Below are 16,960 nucleotides of genomic sequence, written 5' to 3' on the forward strand. Positions count from 1 at the left end.
TATCAAAACCTGTCCAGAGGAAAACTTGCTGAGTTGCCCTTAGCAACCAATCAGATCGCTTCTTTCATTTTTCACAGGCCTTTTCAAAAATGAAAGAAGCGATCTGATTGGTTGCTATGGGCAACTCAGCAAGTTTACCTCTGGACAGGTTTTGATAAATCTCTCCCTATAGTTTCTGTCAACCGGGCACCTGGCATTCTGCAGCTGACTTAAAGGGGCTGCCCCATATTGGAAGTATATCTTCCGAGACAAGAGGCAGTGGGTGTCAGTCACATGATTTCTACTGCGTTTAATGTCCAATAACTGCACAATGTTACCACAACATCAGCAACATTGTGCAGCTATTGGTCATCCCGTATCTGGGTGGTTTCATAGACACGTGATGCTCATGACTGCCACCTATCCCGTCTCACCTGGAAAGTATACTTCTGAGACGGGGCAGAGGGCGGAAGTAAGCCTCAGGGAGCAGAACAGGTAGGACCTTCTCTGCTCCCCGGACAAACTACAGGTTGATAATATATATTTGATACCTGTCATTGCCTTTATCTGGACAAATGCCATTTATAACCTTTCCTGTTTATATGTTTTTTCACATAAAATTCAATTAAAAAAAATAAAAATAAAAAGAAAGAAAAAAGGTAACCCATTTTATAATGGGTTGGGTTGTTACCAGCATCTGGTGAACATTTCATGTCAATAGCACCTTTGGAAATATATTTAGTGAGAAAAATGGTGACGTGTCCAATACTTATTCCCCCACTGTACCTATAAGCCTGACCTTGCGGAAAAATTTAATATTTAACCGGTGTACCCTGCGCCCAGGGCCGGATCATCATTGGCGCTCATGGAGCGCCTGCTCCAGGCCCCGTGCCCGCAGGGGGCCCCCGTCACATTTGGGACATCCCTGTGTCCCGAAAAATCTTTTCAGGACACAAGGATGCCCCGGTTAATTCTCTGCGGCCCTGCGCTAACTTTAAAAACGCAGGGGCAGCCGGGAAGTAGTGCACGCAGGGACGTCACTGACGTCCCGTGCGAGTGCCCATAGTAACAGAGCGAGGAGGATGCGCGCACATGGTAAGTGACCAGCGGCACGTCATCTTCAGTGTTCTGACCAACGCTCCTCTCCGGTCCCGGGACCTTCTGCTATGGCCCATAGGCCCTGGAGCGGTCGGACACTGAAGTGGGGCAGTAAACAGACATACAGCCTGCAGCCATACACTGTATATGACTGAAGGCTGTATGTCTGTGGGGGAACTGTACTGCACTTAATGTGGGGAACTATACTGCACCTAATGTGGGGGAACTATACTGCACCTAATGTGGGGAACTATACTGCACCTAATGTGGGGAGCTATACTGCACCTAATGTGGAGGAACTATACTGCACCTAATGTGGGGAGCTATACTGCACCTAATGTTGGGAACTATACTGCACCTAATGTGATAGAACTGTAATGCACCTAATGTGGGGGAACTATACTGCACCTAATGTGGGGAGCTATACTGCACCTAATGTGGGGAACTATACTGCAACTAATGTGGGGGACTATACTGCACCTAATGTGGGGGAACTGTATTGCACCTAATGTGGGGAACTATACTGCACCTAATGTGGGGAACTATACTGCACCTAATGTGGGGAACTATACTGCCCCTAATGTGGGGAACTATACTGCACCTAATGTGGGGAACTATACTGCACCTAATGTGGGGGACTATACAGCCCCGAATGTGAGGCAGCTATACTGCACCTAATGTGGGGAACTGTACTGCACCTAATGTGGGGGAACTATACTGCACCTAATGTGGGGAAACTATACTGCGCCTAATGTGGGGAAACTATACTGCACCTAATGTGGGGAAACTATACTGCACCTAATGTGGGGGAACTGTACTGCACCTAATGTGGGGGAACTATACTGCACCTAATGTGGGGAAACTATACTGCACCTAATGTGGGGGACCTGTACTGCACACCTAATATGCAGGGACGTATTCTGCACCTAATCTGGGGGAACTACAACCTGATGTGGGGGAACTATACTGCACCTAATGTGGGGGAACTGTCGGGGGGGGGCATCATAATGAAGTGCTCCGTCTTCCAGGCAGCCTTAATCTGGTCCCGCCTGCGCCCGCTCCCCTGCTATGACGTGGGGTCACAATCTGACCCCGCATCATTTCACGGCGGTCCCGTCGGCTATTAATAGCCAGGACCCGTGTCTAATGCCGGAAATCCCCGATCGCTGGGATGCTTGGCATTGACCCCTTAGACGCAAAGTTGATTGCTGCATTTAATATATAAAAAGAAAAGCATTCCCAGCAGCTCAGTCTGGCTGATCGGAATCACTGCGGTGAAATCGCGGTTTCCTGATCAGCTTATAGGACGTGGGAGGGCCCTTACCTACCTTCTCTCCTTGTGGTCCGATCTCTTTTGCGATGCTTCAGGCAGTGTGTGACGTCACATGGGGGCGGAGTCGTGACGTCACGATACTCTGGCCCCGTGGTTGCCACCCGACTGTTTGTGAGCTGGCACCGCGGCGTGCAGCTCAAACAGGTGGGTGGCGAATACAAGATTGCGGGGGTCCCCAGCGGCGGGACCTCTGCTGTGAGACATCTTATCCCCTATCCTTTGGATAGGCGATAAGATGTCTCAGGACCGGAGTACCCCTTTAACCTTCTTCATCAGGCATCTCACTCTGGAAGACCTTATGTGTTCTGCAAACAACACATTGATTTAAATGGACACTGTGTAATACTTCATTCTCCCTGTGGTGGCGCTGCAGAGAAACGACCATGACCACCTACCAAAAATTTACAGTAGGTGGTTTTAAGGTGTTAAACCACAATTTTATTTTTATTTTTGTAATATTGTCCACTCTATATAGCACATGTAAAGTATAATTTGACCAAAACTCCTCATATGAAGGCACAAAATAAAATGTAACTAAAACAACAAATAAAAAAGAGCAATCTTTGCCAATGTTACATTTCATAATTGTATTGACAGTATTTTTTATGTGTTTCTTCAGTTTATTAAAGAGTTTTTTGTATGTATATTCACTGGTTACGTTATTGTATTGCTGAATAATGACTTTCTTGGCATCTGTCTTGGTCTCATTAGCTCTCTTTGTATAGATGACTGTATGTATTGTTTTATCTCATTTGTTCCTTTCCTACCAGGCCCATTATATCTGTGTTCTCGTCACATTTTGTACTCGGCGATGAATGTGCGGACTGATTGCCTATTCACACAGTGACCACACATCTGGACAGATCACTGTTTCCGCTTTGTCGTAATCTCTTTTATGTTCTTAAACTCTCACCAGGAAAAGTTAAGATGAAGAGATGAAAGTTGCTGATTTTAGGACTTTGCAGGATTAGCAGAAATCTACAACGTCTTCTTAAATTGCACAAAAAGAAAACTGTACGTGCTATGGACACCTTAGCACTGGATGGTTATTGGTGATTTCTTTCCTGAATGCAAAATAACTTCTTTTTTAAGCCTTCTTAAAACAATTGTACCGTTTTGCTGCTGTAGATTCTGTGTAACTTAAAGGGGTACAACCGTGCTAACAACTTATCCCCTATCTAAAGGATAGGGGATAAGTTGCCTGATCGCGCGGGGTCCCTCCGCTGGGGAACCCCGTGATCTCGCACACAGCACCCCTCTCTCATCAGGCCCCGTAGCGAACATCCGACTGATGACGGGGCCGGTGATCGTGACATAACAGCTCCGCCCCCGTGTGACGTCACGCTCCGCCCCTCAATGCAAGCCTATGGCAGGAGGTGAGTATGCTGTCTCGCCCCCTGCCATAGACTTACAATTAGGGGGCGGAGCCGTGACGTCATGATACTCCGGCCCCGTGATCGGCAGTCATCATACCCGATGCGATCTGATGAGAGCGGGGTGCTGCGTGCGAGATCGTGGGGGTCCCCCACACGATCAGGCAACTTATCCCCTATCTTGTCAGCACAGTAGTACCTCTTTAAAGGGGTTATCCACCATAAGGTGATTTTAGTACAGTAATGGACATGCTTAGGAAAGATCCGTGCTTGTTTTGGAGCTAAATGGCTATGTTATGGCAACAGGGCTCCCAAGGGGTTACGCTGCACCTAAAGCCAGCTATATGTGTAATACCATCTGCACCCAGCTCAGTAAAGACAGTTATCCGTAACCTGACGTCGGTGTGTTCATTTATTCTCTGTGTCTGGCCCGGAAGAAGCTGTCTCCAACCTCTGACCATGTATAGGATAACAGTGCCCTGGCGTTACGAAGTGATCAGGTATTTATACTAACACCCTGTGGACACCACATAATACTAACCAATGATCAGTATATTTTCTCATAAACAAATGCATCATATGCATTGTAAGCTTTAAATACTGCACTGGGACAGGTCGCACTGTTTCTAGACCAAAACAGAAAAAATGGATCGATTTAACATTTCAAGGCAAAATACAGACAGAAAAGTGAAAAAACCAAATGTGTTTTATTTAGAAAGCACACAGGTCATTTGGGTATGGGGGTGATGGAGTAGGCAGGAGATGCATTGTACAGATTCTCGCTTGTCTCATGTATAGTGAGCCCTTCGCTGGATCCCACATTCTTCATGTTGAGTAGATCCTAGATGTTGTTATAAAAATCATGTAAAGAATTTTAAAAAAAGGAGACAGAATTCTTTAAAAAAAACCCTCGGTACAGTCCCGGCCACCTCTTTAAAGTGACATTCAATTTCTACGCCATTGTCTCTTTTCTGATTATCCGCCTCTGGTGACAAGTCAACATACTGGTGAATGACGATCTTCCCTTGACCTTTGACTTCTTTTTTAGCCTTTTCGGATGTTTTAGAGATATTCCAAGTTCTTCCATTATGGCGTTGAAAGAAAGACACTAAAAATAGGAAAACAACATGTTATCAGACACACTTTAGCGCCATCACAAGTTTTATCCTACCGTGTCATTTTGGTAAAAACAAAAAAAAAAAAAAAGAAGAAAAAAATGATTCACTTAAGAATGTGAAACGTGAAATTTATAGGTAAGCACAAAATATTGGATGTTCATTTAAAGGGGTATTCCGCTACCCCAGCGTTCGGAACATTTTGTTCCGTAAGCTTGGAGCGGGCTGCAGGTGTCGTGACCTCGCGGCCATGCCACTCATGACGTCACGGCACACCCCCTCAATGCAAGTCGATGGGAGGGGGCGTGGCAGCATTGAAGGGGTGTGCCGTGACGTCATGAGTGGCATGGCCGTGACATCATGACCCCCAGCTGCTGCACTCAGCATTCTAAACGAACGACACGTACTGCACAGAGATTGCGTGGGTCCCAGCTGCAGGACCCCCGAAATAAAACATCTTATCCCACTATCCTTTGGATAGGGGATAAGATGTCTAGGGGCGGAGTACTTCTTTAAGTCGTGTCATTTACAGTAGCCTTATAGTCAGGGGTCAAGTCCTGGGGAAAAAAGTGTGGGAACTCAAGGGCTGGTCCTGCAGAACTCCTCCGGTTCCCCTGCTGTGAAAAAAAGGGCAGGAACTCAGTTCCCATGCGTTCCTGCAGGACTTGATACCTGCTTAAAGTTCTGTTACAGAACATGTGCATCCTTTTTAATATGTATCTATATACCTGAAGAGATTCACTTTGTACTATGTTGTTGGTTGGGCATTTCCATGACCTGCTTGGTCTGACATGGTTGCTTGGGACTCTGCAAGTTCAGAGTTTAGTGCAATTTTCACTGTGATTCTGCTGAAACTCTTCTCCTACACTCTCTCAGTACTCAATACTAGTGTATCACCCCTTCTTGGCACTGAGTTGTATATCATTGAGTTATATCAGAAGTTACCACTGACCACCAATGTGAATCAAACCATAGTAAGTAGATGACGATCCTCACTTCAATTCACCCAGCAAAACGCAAAACTGAGATGTAGCTCATCCTGAAAAGTCTGTTCTTACCAGATGACCACTAATTTCCAAGTTTCCAAGTGGTTGTCCCATGATTTGTCCCACCTCTATGCGCCAAAACGAAGAGATACTCTCTTTGCATTATATGGACTACCATTCACCTGACTGCATCGTCTCCTTCCTCCAGTCCAATCTTAGCTGAAGACTGCCATATTGGAGTCACACACCATGTTTTTCCTGGCATTGGGTGCAGGACTTAGATTATTGTTTCTAAACCAATTGGTGCCAGAAAGTTATACACATTTGTAAATGACTTCTTATTACAAATCTCAACCTTTCCAATACTTATCAGCTACTGTATGCTCCAGAGGAAGTTGTGTAGTTCTTTCTAATCTGACCACAGTGCTTTCTGCTGACACCTCTGTCTGTGTCAGGAACTGTCCGGAGCAGAAGAGGGGTTCTAGATGGATTTATTCCTGCTCCGGACAGTTCCTCACAAAGTGGCAAAAGAGAGCACTATGTCTGGTTGGAAAGACTACATGACTTCCTCTGGAGCATACAGCAGCTGATACGTACTGGAAGGATTGAGATTTCTAAATAGGAGTAATTTACAAATCTGTATAAGTTTCCGGCACCAGCAGCTACTAACAGAATAATGGAATCCCATAGATTTGTTTTTGGTATCCAGGAAGATAGGGAGAAGATCCACAACCTCACGTTTGCATGTGTATACAGTCCTTTGCTATGTTCAGAGGTGTAATTTTCCTGCCTATCTAGTTTCAAGCAGCACAAGAGATGTGTCATTATAATCCCCCTACCCTAATGACCTTGTATGGTTACCCTACTGGTGATAAGTATGATGGTTTCTCCATCACTCAAAATATTTCTTATAACTGCAAAGAACCTAACAAAAACTTGTTGGTCATCGTGTGGCCCTTATGTAACAAGTGTTTTTTTTGGAATGTACTATAAACATTTTACCAATAAGAACACTGTATGTGTAGACCATTGCCAAGACAGCTGCTTTCCATGCTTACATTCTGACTAGACACATAGGGGCTGAAATATTATAATACAATTTCCTATTTCAACTTCCACTGAACATATTGCTTCCCAAAAGTACATTTACCCATTGGTAGTACAACTTTTCACTTCTCATATATGGATGATGTAAAACCACCTCCACCATATTTTCAGCAGTGACATTTCTACATCTTGGAAATGACGTGTACCTAGGAGTCCCTATGGATGAGAACCTTTGCGGTCTGCCAGGGCTCTCTTGCCTGTAACCAACTGCGCTGCCTGCCCATGAGACACATCTCTGGACCATGACACACGTCTGCTTGATGATCAAGTAGAGGCGAGTCTTGGTCCAAAGATGGTCTCATAATCAAGTCTTGATCCCCAAGTTCCTTGCACTGGTGCCTTCTGGTCCAATGGTCTCTACCCACACCGGGACCACTCTTAAGAAGTGACCTCTACCCTCTATAGGCTAAGTATATCTTCCATATCCTATTGAAAACCTAGTTGTCAAACCAGTTCAGTATCAGAGCGGGGCCACATTGTTTGTGCTCTGTTACATGTATAAAAGAGCTGTTTAATAATAGGCAAACCAGGTTCCCAACATAGTGCTCTTCATTTTACACAGTGTTACGGCTGAGGAGTAGTGGATCCGCTTACCTGTGTGGATGATGATGAGGGCCGTATCAGGGAGCAGAGTCTAAGGTGCTGCTTTTTATCACCAGAGCCCGCTGGAAAGCGGGATGAACTTGCTGCGGCGGGCAGTACCCAAGTCGCTACCCCAGATACGACTCGTCCACACAGGCGGCCGAGATGTACGTGGTACTGGATGGATGAGGGAACTCGTATTCAGGACAGGCAGGCGGTCAGGGCAGGCAGCACAGGAGCAAGGTCAGGTCACGAAGCAAGAGGTCAGAGGGCAGGCGGAACTGAAGCAAGGTCAGGGTACGTAGCAAAAGGGTCTGGAACACGGCAAGGCAAGGCACAAACAGAACGCTTTCTCTTAGGCTGATAAGGCACAAAGATCCAGCAAGAGTCAAAAGGAAGGGCCTGTACTTATAGGGTCATGGGAAAGCAAGAACCAATTAAATGTGTACTGTCCCTTTAAATTTCACAGCACCCTAGGAGGTGGGGTCACACACGCCAGCAAGCAGGAAGAGAATGGAGACGATGGGGAAGGTAAGAGGAGGTGGACAGGCTGCGGTTCGCATCAAGCGATGCGATCACAGCCTGTCCACCACCCCTTACGGGATAAGCCGAGCAGCGGAGGAGGAGTGCGTCCGCGGCCAGCATGTCTGACGGTGGCACAACTCCTAACACACAGTTGGTAGTCAGTGGACTGGTCTGTTGTCTGTATCGGGCACAAGTCGATTGGGTCTTTAAAATATAGGCTGTATACAATTTCAAAATGTTGTAAAATGTTCTAATAATAGAACAAACGTAAGTGAAGACCATTATTACTTCATGTGACCCTGCGCTTATTGAGGAGGTGAGACGGCACTCTGTACACTGCGGTACGAGGATGGAGCGTAATGATGAGATGGGCTCCAAGAAGGATGCTGAACTAGCAGCATTAATACTGAGAAATATCCATCTGAATATCACAGCGGATGAGGAGGAATGGGAACAGATCAGGTGTGGAATAATCAATTACTGCCTGTTGCAAAACATCAGCTCTGACCATTTGCGGCTCTTGGCAAATGGGTCATTTGGTATTTGAGCTGGCACAATGTCAGGATTTTTCTTCACAGCAGAACAGGCTCTGTGCATATAACGGTGCCAAGTAAATCAATATTACAAACAATACGATGCCCAAAGCCCACAGAGATGTGCTACGAAAAGGTATCTGGCACAGCAATAGACCGGGCGATTATAGACAACGTGGATTGCTAAATGGCTATTAGCATAAGAAAGGAAATCATTGCATGGCAGGAGCCATTGTTATTCCCTGCAGGCGATTGTGTATAAATGGGGGTCAGTGGTGGAAAATGTCATAAGTTATTTTTTCACAATAGCCACTATGCCCCCGCCATATGCATGAAAATTGATTGAGACAGCTTTATGTGCATTGTGTGCATGGTGATATGTTACTTGTTTACTATGGGTCTGACCAGTGGTGTACTAGGGAGCCCCATTGCAATCATCCATGATCCATTGGTCATGCCCCCCTCGATTAAAGGGGTATTCCAGCTTTATACATCTTATCCCCTATCCAAAGGATAGGGGATAAGATGTATGATCGCAGGGGTCCCGCTGCTGGGGACCCCCGCGATCTCGGTGCAGCCCCCGGCAATGCCGGGGGCTGCACCGAGATCGTGTGGGTCCCCAGCAACGGGACCCCTACGATCATACATCTTATCCCTATCCTTTATAGTATGTATTAACTTGGGTCTGACAATGTAGTACACCATACTGCCATTATAGTATGTATGCCCTTGGGTCTGACAATGTAGTACACCATACTGCCATTATAGTACGTATGCCCTTGGGTCTGACAATGTAGTACACCATACTGCCATTATGGTACGTATGCCCTTGGGTCTGACAATGTAGTACACCATACTGCCATTATGGTACGTATGCCCTTGGGTCTGACAATGTAGTACACCATACTGCCATTATAGTACGTATGCCCTTGGGTCTGACAATGTAGTACACCATACTGCCATTATAGTATGTATGCCCTTGGGTCTGACAATGTAGTACACCATACTGCCATTATAGTATGTATGCCCTTGGGTCAGACAATGTAGTACACCATACTGCCATTATAGTATGTATGCCCTTGGGTCTGACAATGTAGTACACCATACTGCCATTATAGTACGTATGCCCTTGGGTCTGACAATGTAGTACACCATACTGCCATTATAGTACGTATGCCCTTGGGTCTGACAATGTAGTACACCATACTGCCATTATAGTACGTATGCCCTTGGGTCTGACAATGTAGTACACCATACTGCCATTATAGTACGTATGCCCTTGGGTCTGACAATGTAGTACACCATACTGCCATTATAGTATGTATGCCCTTGGGTCAGACAATGTAGTACACCATACTGCCATTATAGTATGTATGCCCTTGGGTCTGACAATGTAGTACACCATACTGCCATTATAGTACGTATGCCCTTGGGTCTGACAATGTAGTACGCCATACTGCCATTATGGTACGTATGCCCTTGGGTCTGACAATGTAGTACGCCATACTGCCATTATGGTACGTATGCCCTTGGGTCTGACAATGTAGTACACCATACTGCCATTATAGTACGTATGCCCTTGGGTCTGACAATGTAGTACACCATACTGCCATTATAGTACGTATGCCCTTGGGTCTGACAATGTAGTACACCATACTGCCATTATAGTATGTATGCCCTTGGGTCTGACAATGTAGTACACCATACTGCCATTATAGTACGTATGCCCTTGGGTCTGACAATGTAGTACACCATACTGCCATTATAGTATGTATGCCCTTGGGTCAGACAATGTAGTACACCATACTGCCATTATAGTATGTATGCCCTTGGGTCTGACAATGTAGTACACCATACTGCCATTATAGTACGTATGCCCTTGGGTCTGACAATGTAGTACACCATACTGCCATTATGGTACATATGCCCTTGGGTCTGACAATGTAGTACGCCATACTGCCATTATAGTACGTATGCCCTTGTGTCTGACAATGAATTGTTGGCCATCGTATGTGATAGGCAAAAACATAGCTGAAAGTCTGTACCCTATCACTGCCCCCTTAATGTAGATGGATGGATTTTTTTGTGCAGAAACTGTGCCATATGGAAGTCCCAGGGAGAAGTGAAAAGAAAGCCAGTCACAGGAAAGTTTCCGGCAATGGGAGTCACATGCCAAGATCAGGTATATCAGCAGAAACAACAGCTTTGAGGTCTGGAGTCAGGATGGGTCCTGCCAGAACCAGGTGATTTCAGTGGGAGGTCTTCAAAACTGGAGGTATTACAACATGCTGGACTCTAGAGGGAGCTCCAATAAGTCGTAGAATTTATTGACCACTAGAGGGAGGTCTATAAGTAGTATCATGGGCTGATCCCTACAGTGGTCCCTCAACTTTTCTGGACCATTGTAACTTGGAACTGTACTCAACATACAATGCTACGGACAGTCCAGATCTGCGAAACATACCAATGGCTGGAAGAACCGACCAATCATAATGTGCATGCACTGACTGGCTGTCTGGTAGCGCCCCCTACAGTACAGAGAGGTATTACATGTTCTGTACTACTCTTTACCTGTGCCAGGGTTAGCTGCTCCTTTGGACACCAGGTAAAGTTGACTCCATTACTTTTTTTGGGATGCTGTGTGTACTGTACAGGACTCTGAAGAAGATCGATTTGGTGGACTTGCACATTATTTATCACACATAAGGTAAATTATGCATGTGTCCGGTAAAAAAAAAAAAAAAAAATGCAATAAAAAAAAGACTTTAAAGGGATAAGATATCTGATCGCTGGGGTCCCGCTACTGGGCGATCTCCGGGCCGGCAGCGACAGCATCCGAAACACGAAAGCTTGGAGCTTCTGCGTTCGTGACATCACGCCACGCCCCCTCCATTCATGTCTCACCAATCATCCGGCATGAAGCGGGGTTTGGTCTGTGCATAGACAACTGGGATGCCGCGCTGGAGATCGTGATCCCCTAGATAAGGTGTTTTTCGGTAGAGCACCCCTTTAAAAATGACATACAAAAACAACTAAGTGATAAGTCTCCCCCAAATCTCTCCTCCCGCAAAGCTACGCCTGTCATAAATGCAACTTTTTTTTTTGTTTTCCTTGATAAATCAGGACTTCGTGCACCAAGACGCCGTATAATAATTGACAATCGTCATCTTCAAAGACAAAAATTTAATCTTCACTGTTAAAACAGGTTCTTGCCTTATTAATAATAAAGCAACAACAAAAGAACCACGGGGAGAAGTTTCCTCGCAGCCATCATCTGTTCCTGTGATCGCAGCAGGGGGTGGTGATGAGGACTTTGTTAATTTTATCTCCAATTAGCTGATTTTACGGAATGTGTTGCTTTTAGTGTCACAGAACAGAGGCCAAGTTGTCAAAAAGAAAAAAAAAAACAAAATTAGAGGAAACACGGGGAAAATATTAAAAAAGTATCTCTGCTATCGCTTAGGGCTATCCTTGGATGCGTGTAAAAGCGGAGATGAAACATTTCATGAGTGAATAGAGAATCTTCATTTGGAGAGCCGCCAATGTCTCGGTGGAAAGCCAACGGGCCGTGCCATGTGAGGTTAGCACCTGTTGTGCTGCTTTCCAATATGTTTAAAGCCATTTTGGAAGGCACCGATTCCCCTGGTGGAGGTCTAGCTGGTAGAGCAATGCTCTATGGGAAAAAAATATGCAAAATAGCTCTTTTTCTGAAGGAAGAATGTATCTACTGCCACTTGTAGGTAGCTACCTTGTATGTCAACATCCATCCTTTTAGAGAGCCTCAAAAGGGTACTCCGGTGGAAAACGATTTTTTTACATAGTTAACCAGATTTGTAATTTACTTCAATTTAAAAAGCTTAATCCTTTCAGTACTTATCAGCTGCTGTATACTACAGAGGAAGTTGAGTTATTCTTTTCTGTCTGACCACAGTTCTCTTTGTTGACACCTCTGTCCGTGTCAAGAACTGTCCAACATGTCCGACAATTCCTGACATGTCAGCAGAGAGCTCTGTGGTCAGACTGAAAAGAACTACACAACTTCCTCTGTAGTATACAGCAGCTGATAAGTACTGGAAAGATTAAGATTTTTAAATAGAAGTAATTTACATATCTGTTCAACTTTTTTGGCACCAGTTGATTAAAAAAATTGTTTTCCACAGGAGTACTCCTTTAAAACATGGTTTAGGAACTGTTTCATAGTACTGAGCAGTGATCTATGTAGAAAGGTATTGTAGTAGACACCCAACCAAAATATACTATAATAGGTGTCAGATGTTCAAGGCCCTACAGACTAAGCCAGCAGTCTCCAAAGTGTGGACCTCCAGATGTTGCAAAGCGACAACTCCCTGTATGTGTCTGGAGGTCCACACTTTGGTCTAAGCAATACCTCCTTAAAAAGGTCAGAGAAGAAGTTAAAGGGGTTTTCCACCTGGCTTATAATAGAATAAAAATAGATCTTTCCTATTACGGTCCCCCCCCCACAGCTCCCATTGCAGTTCCTTCCAATTCCCTACTGCTTGTCTTTACTCCCTGCTTCCGGTAGGAGATGTCAAAGCAGGACCTTCCCGCTTGGCCCATCACTGGCTGAGATAGGACACCCCTTTGACCACTGATTGGCTGAGCGAGTGGCAAATTCCTGGTCGGGACATAACAAAAACCCATAAAAAGACCAGCGGAGGACCAAGAGTGTTAGCTCTTTACACCGACAACTCATTGATTTGAATGCACAAAATATAATGCGGCACTACAGGAAAAAATATTTTTTAACTAGCCATATTTTCAGGGGACCCTTCTAGCATTTAGGGATTATAGGGATTTTGAGACCACGTTTTTTGTTGTTGTTTAAAAATTTATACTTGGAGGTGTGTAAACTTAATGTTAATGCGCCTTGAACATTTTCCAGGCAGCATTAGGGTTGCACCTGTGAGGCCATGCACCTATATCAGCCAACTTGGGTGGGGCTTGTAGCCTCTCTCCCCCCTCCCATTGTATGTGTGCTCAGTCATGCTGGAGGTAACTGGGAGCAGGCTGCATGTCGGCCTAGTGCTGCTGTAATTGCCCACTGGCCCCTGGTTTTTGCTTTTCACGCACAGGTAGGTTAGCGTTAGGTCCCGCGACATCTGAGAAACCTTGGCGTTGGTGTGCGGGCTCTGGTATGTCCTTAATATAAGGATACACTGGTGAATGTCTCAATTTTAACATCAGTGTTGAGGGATTAGCCAATGTCATTGTATACATCTACCACAGTAGTACAACTAAATTTCTGTATATTATAGAAAAGTAAAAAAAAAAAAAATGTAATAACTGGCACTGAGAAAATAAATCAGTCTAATATCTATCTTTCTATTTATCTGTGGTGGCCCAGTATGGGAGATGTTACCCCGTACCCTTGCTGGCCTGTCAGGCAGCCTCCCTGCCATGTCCCCTGGGCCCCCCCCCCCCCCTTCATCTGTTCTACTGTAATTGTATATTATCCCCTATGTTATGTATATAAGAATGTTGTATCTTTAAGAAAGGTAACATGTGATCACCAGTTGTCATGTGAGTTGTGTGTTCATGTGATTGTTATCCAGGAGGTATCAGTGACCAGGTGACTTAAGGGTGACCAATGGAACCCCACCAGAGTCTCCCCCATAAAAGCCCTGGGAGGAGTCTCTTCTCTCTCTTAGTTCTTGAGTCTTTGCTGAGGTGCAGTAGAGCCTAAGAGTCTGGAGTCATAGGAGCCTCAAGTCAAGTCTGCAGCCACAAGCTACAAGTCTACAAGTAAGATAAAGTCACAGCTTAGTCTCCAGTCAAGTCAGTCACTGTCATCTATTGTCAAGTCAACGTGGCCTGCACAAAATTGTCCAAAACCACTGCAAGTCCCAGCAAGCCCTTAACCCCTTAAGGACTCAGCCCATTTTGGCCTTAAGGACTCAGACAATTTAATTTTTACGTTTTAATTTTTTCCTCCTCGCCTTCTAAAAACTCTTATTATAACTCTTTTATATTTTCATCCACAGACTAGTATGAGGGCTTGTTATTTGCACGACCAGTTGTCCTTTGTAATGACATCACTCATTATATCATAAAATGTATGGCGCAACCAAAAAACACTATTTTTGTGGGGAAATTAAAACGAAAAACGCAATTTTGCTAATTTTGGAAGGTTTCGTTTTCACGCCGTACAATTTATGGTAAAAATGACATGTGTTCTTTATTCTGAGGGTCAATACGATTAAAATGATACCCATTATTACATACTTTTCTATTATTGTTGTGCTTAAAAAAAATCACAAACTTTTTAACCAAATTAGTACGTTTATAATCCCTTTATTTTGATGACCTCTAACTTTTTTATTTTTCCGTATAAGCGGCGGTATGGGGGCTCATTTTTTGCGCCATGATCTGTACTTTTTTTTGATACCACATTTGCATATAAAAAACTTTTAATACATTTTTTATAATTTTTTTAAATAAAATGTATAAAAAAAGTAGGAATTTTGGACTTTTTTTTTTTCGTTCACGCCGTTCACCGTACAGGATCATTAACATTTTATTTGAATAGTTCGGACATTTACGTACGCGGCTATACCAAATGTGTCTATAAAAAAAAATGTTTACGCTTTTTGGGGGTAAAATAGGAAAAAACGGACGTTTTACTTTTTTATTGGGGGAGGGGATTTTTCACTTTTTTTTAACACTTGAATAGTCCCCATAGGGGACTATTCATAGCAATACCATGATTGCTAATACTGATCTGTTCTATGTATAGGACATAGAACAGATCAGTATTATCGGTCATCTCCTGCTCTGGTCTGCTCGATCACAGACCAGAGCAGGAGACGCCGGAAGCCGGACGGAGGAAGGAGAGGGGACCTCCGTGCGGCGTTCTGAATGACCGGATCCCTGCAGCAGCGCTGCGGACGATCCGATCATTCATTCAAATCGCGCACTGCCGCAGATGCCGGGATCTGTATTGATCCCGGCACCTGAGGGGTTAATGGCGGACGTGGGCGTCGGCCATTGCCGGCGGGTCCCTTGCTGCGATCAGCAGCCAGGATCAGCGGCGCATGACGCGGGCATCGGAGCGATGTAAATGTACGTCCTGGTGCGTTAAGTACCACCGCACCAGGACGTACATTTACGTCCTGTGTCCTTAAGGGGTTAAAGGGGTTATCCAGGAAAAACTTTTCTTTATTTATCAACTGGATCCAGAAAGTTAAATAGATTTTTAAATTACTTCTATTAAAAAAAATCTTAATCCTTTCAGTACTTATGAGCTGATGAATTCGAGTCGTTCTTTTCTGTCTAAGTGCTCTCTCATGAAACGTGTCTCGGGAACTGTCCAGGGTAGAAGCAAATCCCCATAGCAAACCTCTTCTACTCTGTGCAGTTCCTGAAACAAGCAGAGATGTCAGCAGAGAGCAGTGTTGCCAGACAGAAAACAACAACTCAACTTCAGCAGCTGACATTTATTGAAAGCATTAAGATTTTTTAATAGAAGTCATTTACAAATCTATTTAACTTTCTGGAGCCAGTTGATATTAAAAAAAAAAGTTTTTTTCCTGGAATATCCCTTTAAGGTCTCTGAAGTCACTGGTCACCTCTGTGGGCCTGGCTACACTGTATAGACTGTACCATCTGTCAGTCAGTAAAGCTACCATTGTCCGTAACTTGGCGTCGGAGTCATTATTGCCCTAGTTCCTAGCCCAGGATCCAGCGGTATACCTTCGGGTGGTATTGAGGATAAACCATGCACTGACATCACGAATACAAGGGGTTAATGCCATCTGCCCCTAGGGTTAGTTCCATCTGCCCTGCATCTCACACCCATTATCACAACTTTTTGGCAGCCTACGAACAGGATACGGGTGTGCGCCTTATGCGACAAGTCCTCCCCTAGTCTGAACTGTGTCCAGTATTGTCAGAAAATCGCATGCCAATGCGAATAAAATTTGCGCCAGAAACTATACAGGACTCTGTCAGTGAAAAGTGTTTTACCCAAGGCACTTGTGAAATAGAGGGGGAGGTGAAGAAAAGACTGTTCTCCGCCATAGTGAAACATTCAAGTACTGTGTCAACCATGTGCAAGATCAGTTCTGAGGCTATTTTGCATTACAAAGTGTTGCCTGTACCTGCAAGTTTTAAAGATGTGCCAGAGAAGCACGTGAAAATTTCCCGCGCTGGTCAGCATCCCGCCCCTGGGCGTGGAATCCATGTTGCTGTATCGATGCCGAAATGGAACTGTGAAGATCCGCCCCTTGTTGCCAGGGGAGCGAAAGTCAGCGCTGAACTGCTGACGCACTTCCGGATCCTTCCAGTTTGCCGTAAGTCTGCAAGTGGAGCA

General features: G+C 44.7%; 1 protein-coding gene across 5 annotated transcripts in view; it reads right to left on the minus strand.

The window, feature by feature from the left end:
- Window positions 1-4,453: 4,453 nt before the first annotated feature.
- GRIK1 (glutamate ionotropic receptor kainate type subunit 1) overlaps window positions 4,454-16,960 on the minus strand; it is a 512,490-nt gene continuing 499,983 nt past the window's right edge. For 2 of the 5 annotated variants that reach the window (XM_056559534.1, XM_056559531.1), the window contains one exon: window positions 4,755-4,891. Coding sequence is in view for 3 of the 5 variants with exons in the window: in XM_056559535.1 (XP_056415510.1) it covers window positions 4,736-4,891 (156 nt within the window). In the remaining 2 variants the exon portion in view is untranslated. Of the gene's footprint in view, window positions 4,892-16,960 lie in introns of all 5 variants that reach the window. The other 3 variants (XM_056559535.1, XM_056559530.1, XM_056559533.1) reach the window with 3 other exon arrangements.

Source organism: Hyla sarda, chromosome 2, assembly GCF_029499605.1.
Source record: "Hyla sarda isolate aHylSar1 chromosome 2, aHylSar1.hap1, whole genome shotgun sequence".
Lineage (NCBI taxonomy): Eukaryota > Metazoa > Chordata > Amphibia > Anura > Hylidae > Hyla > Hyla sarda.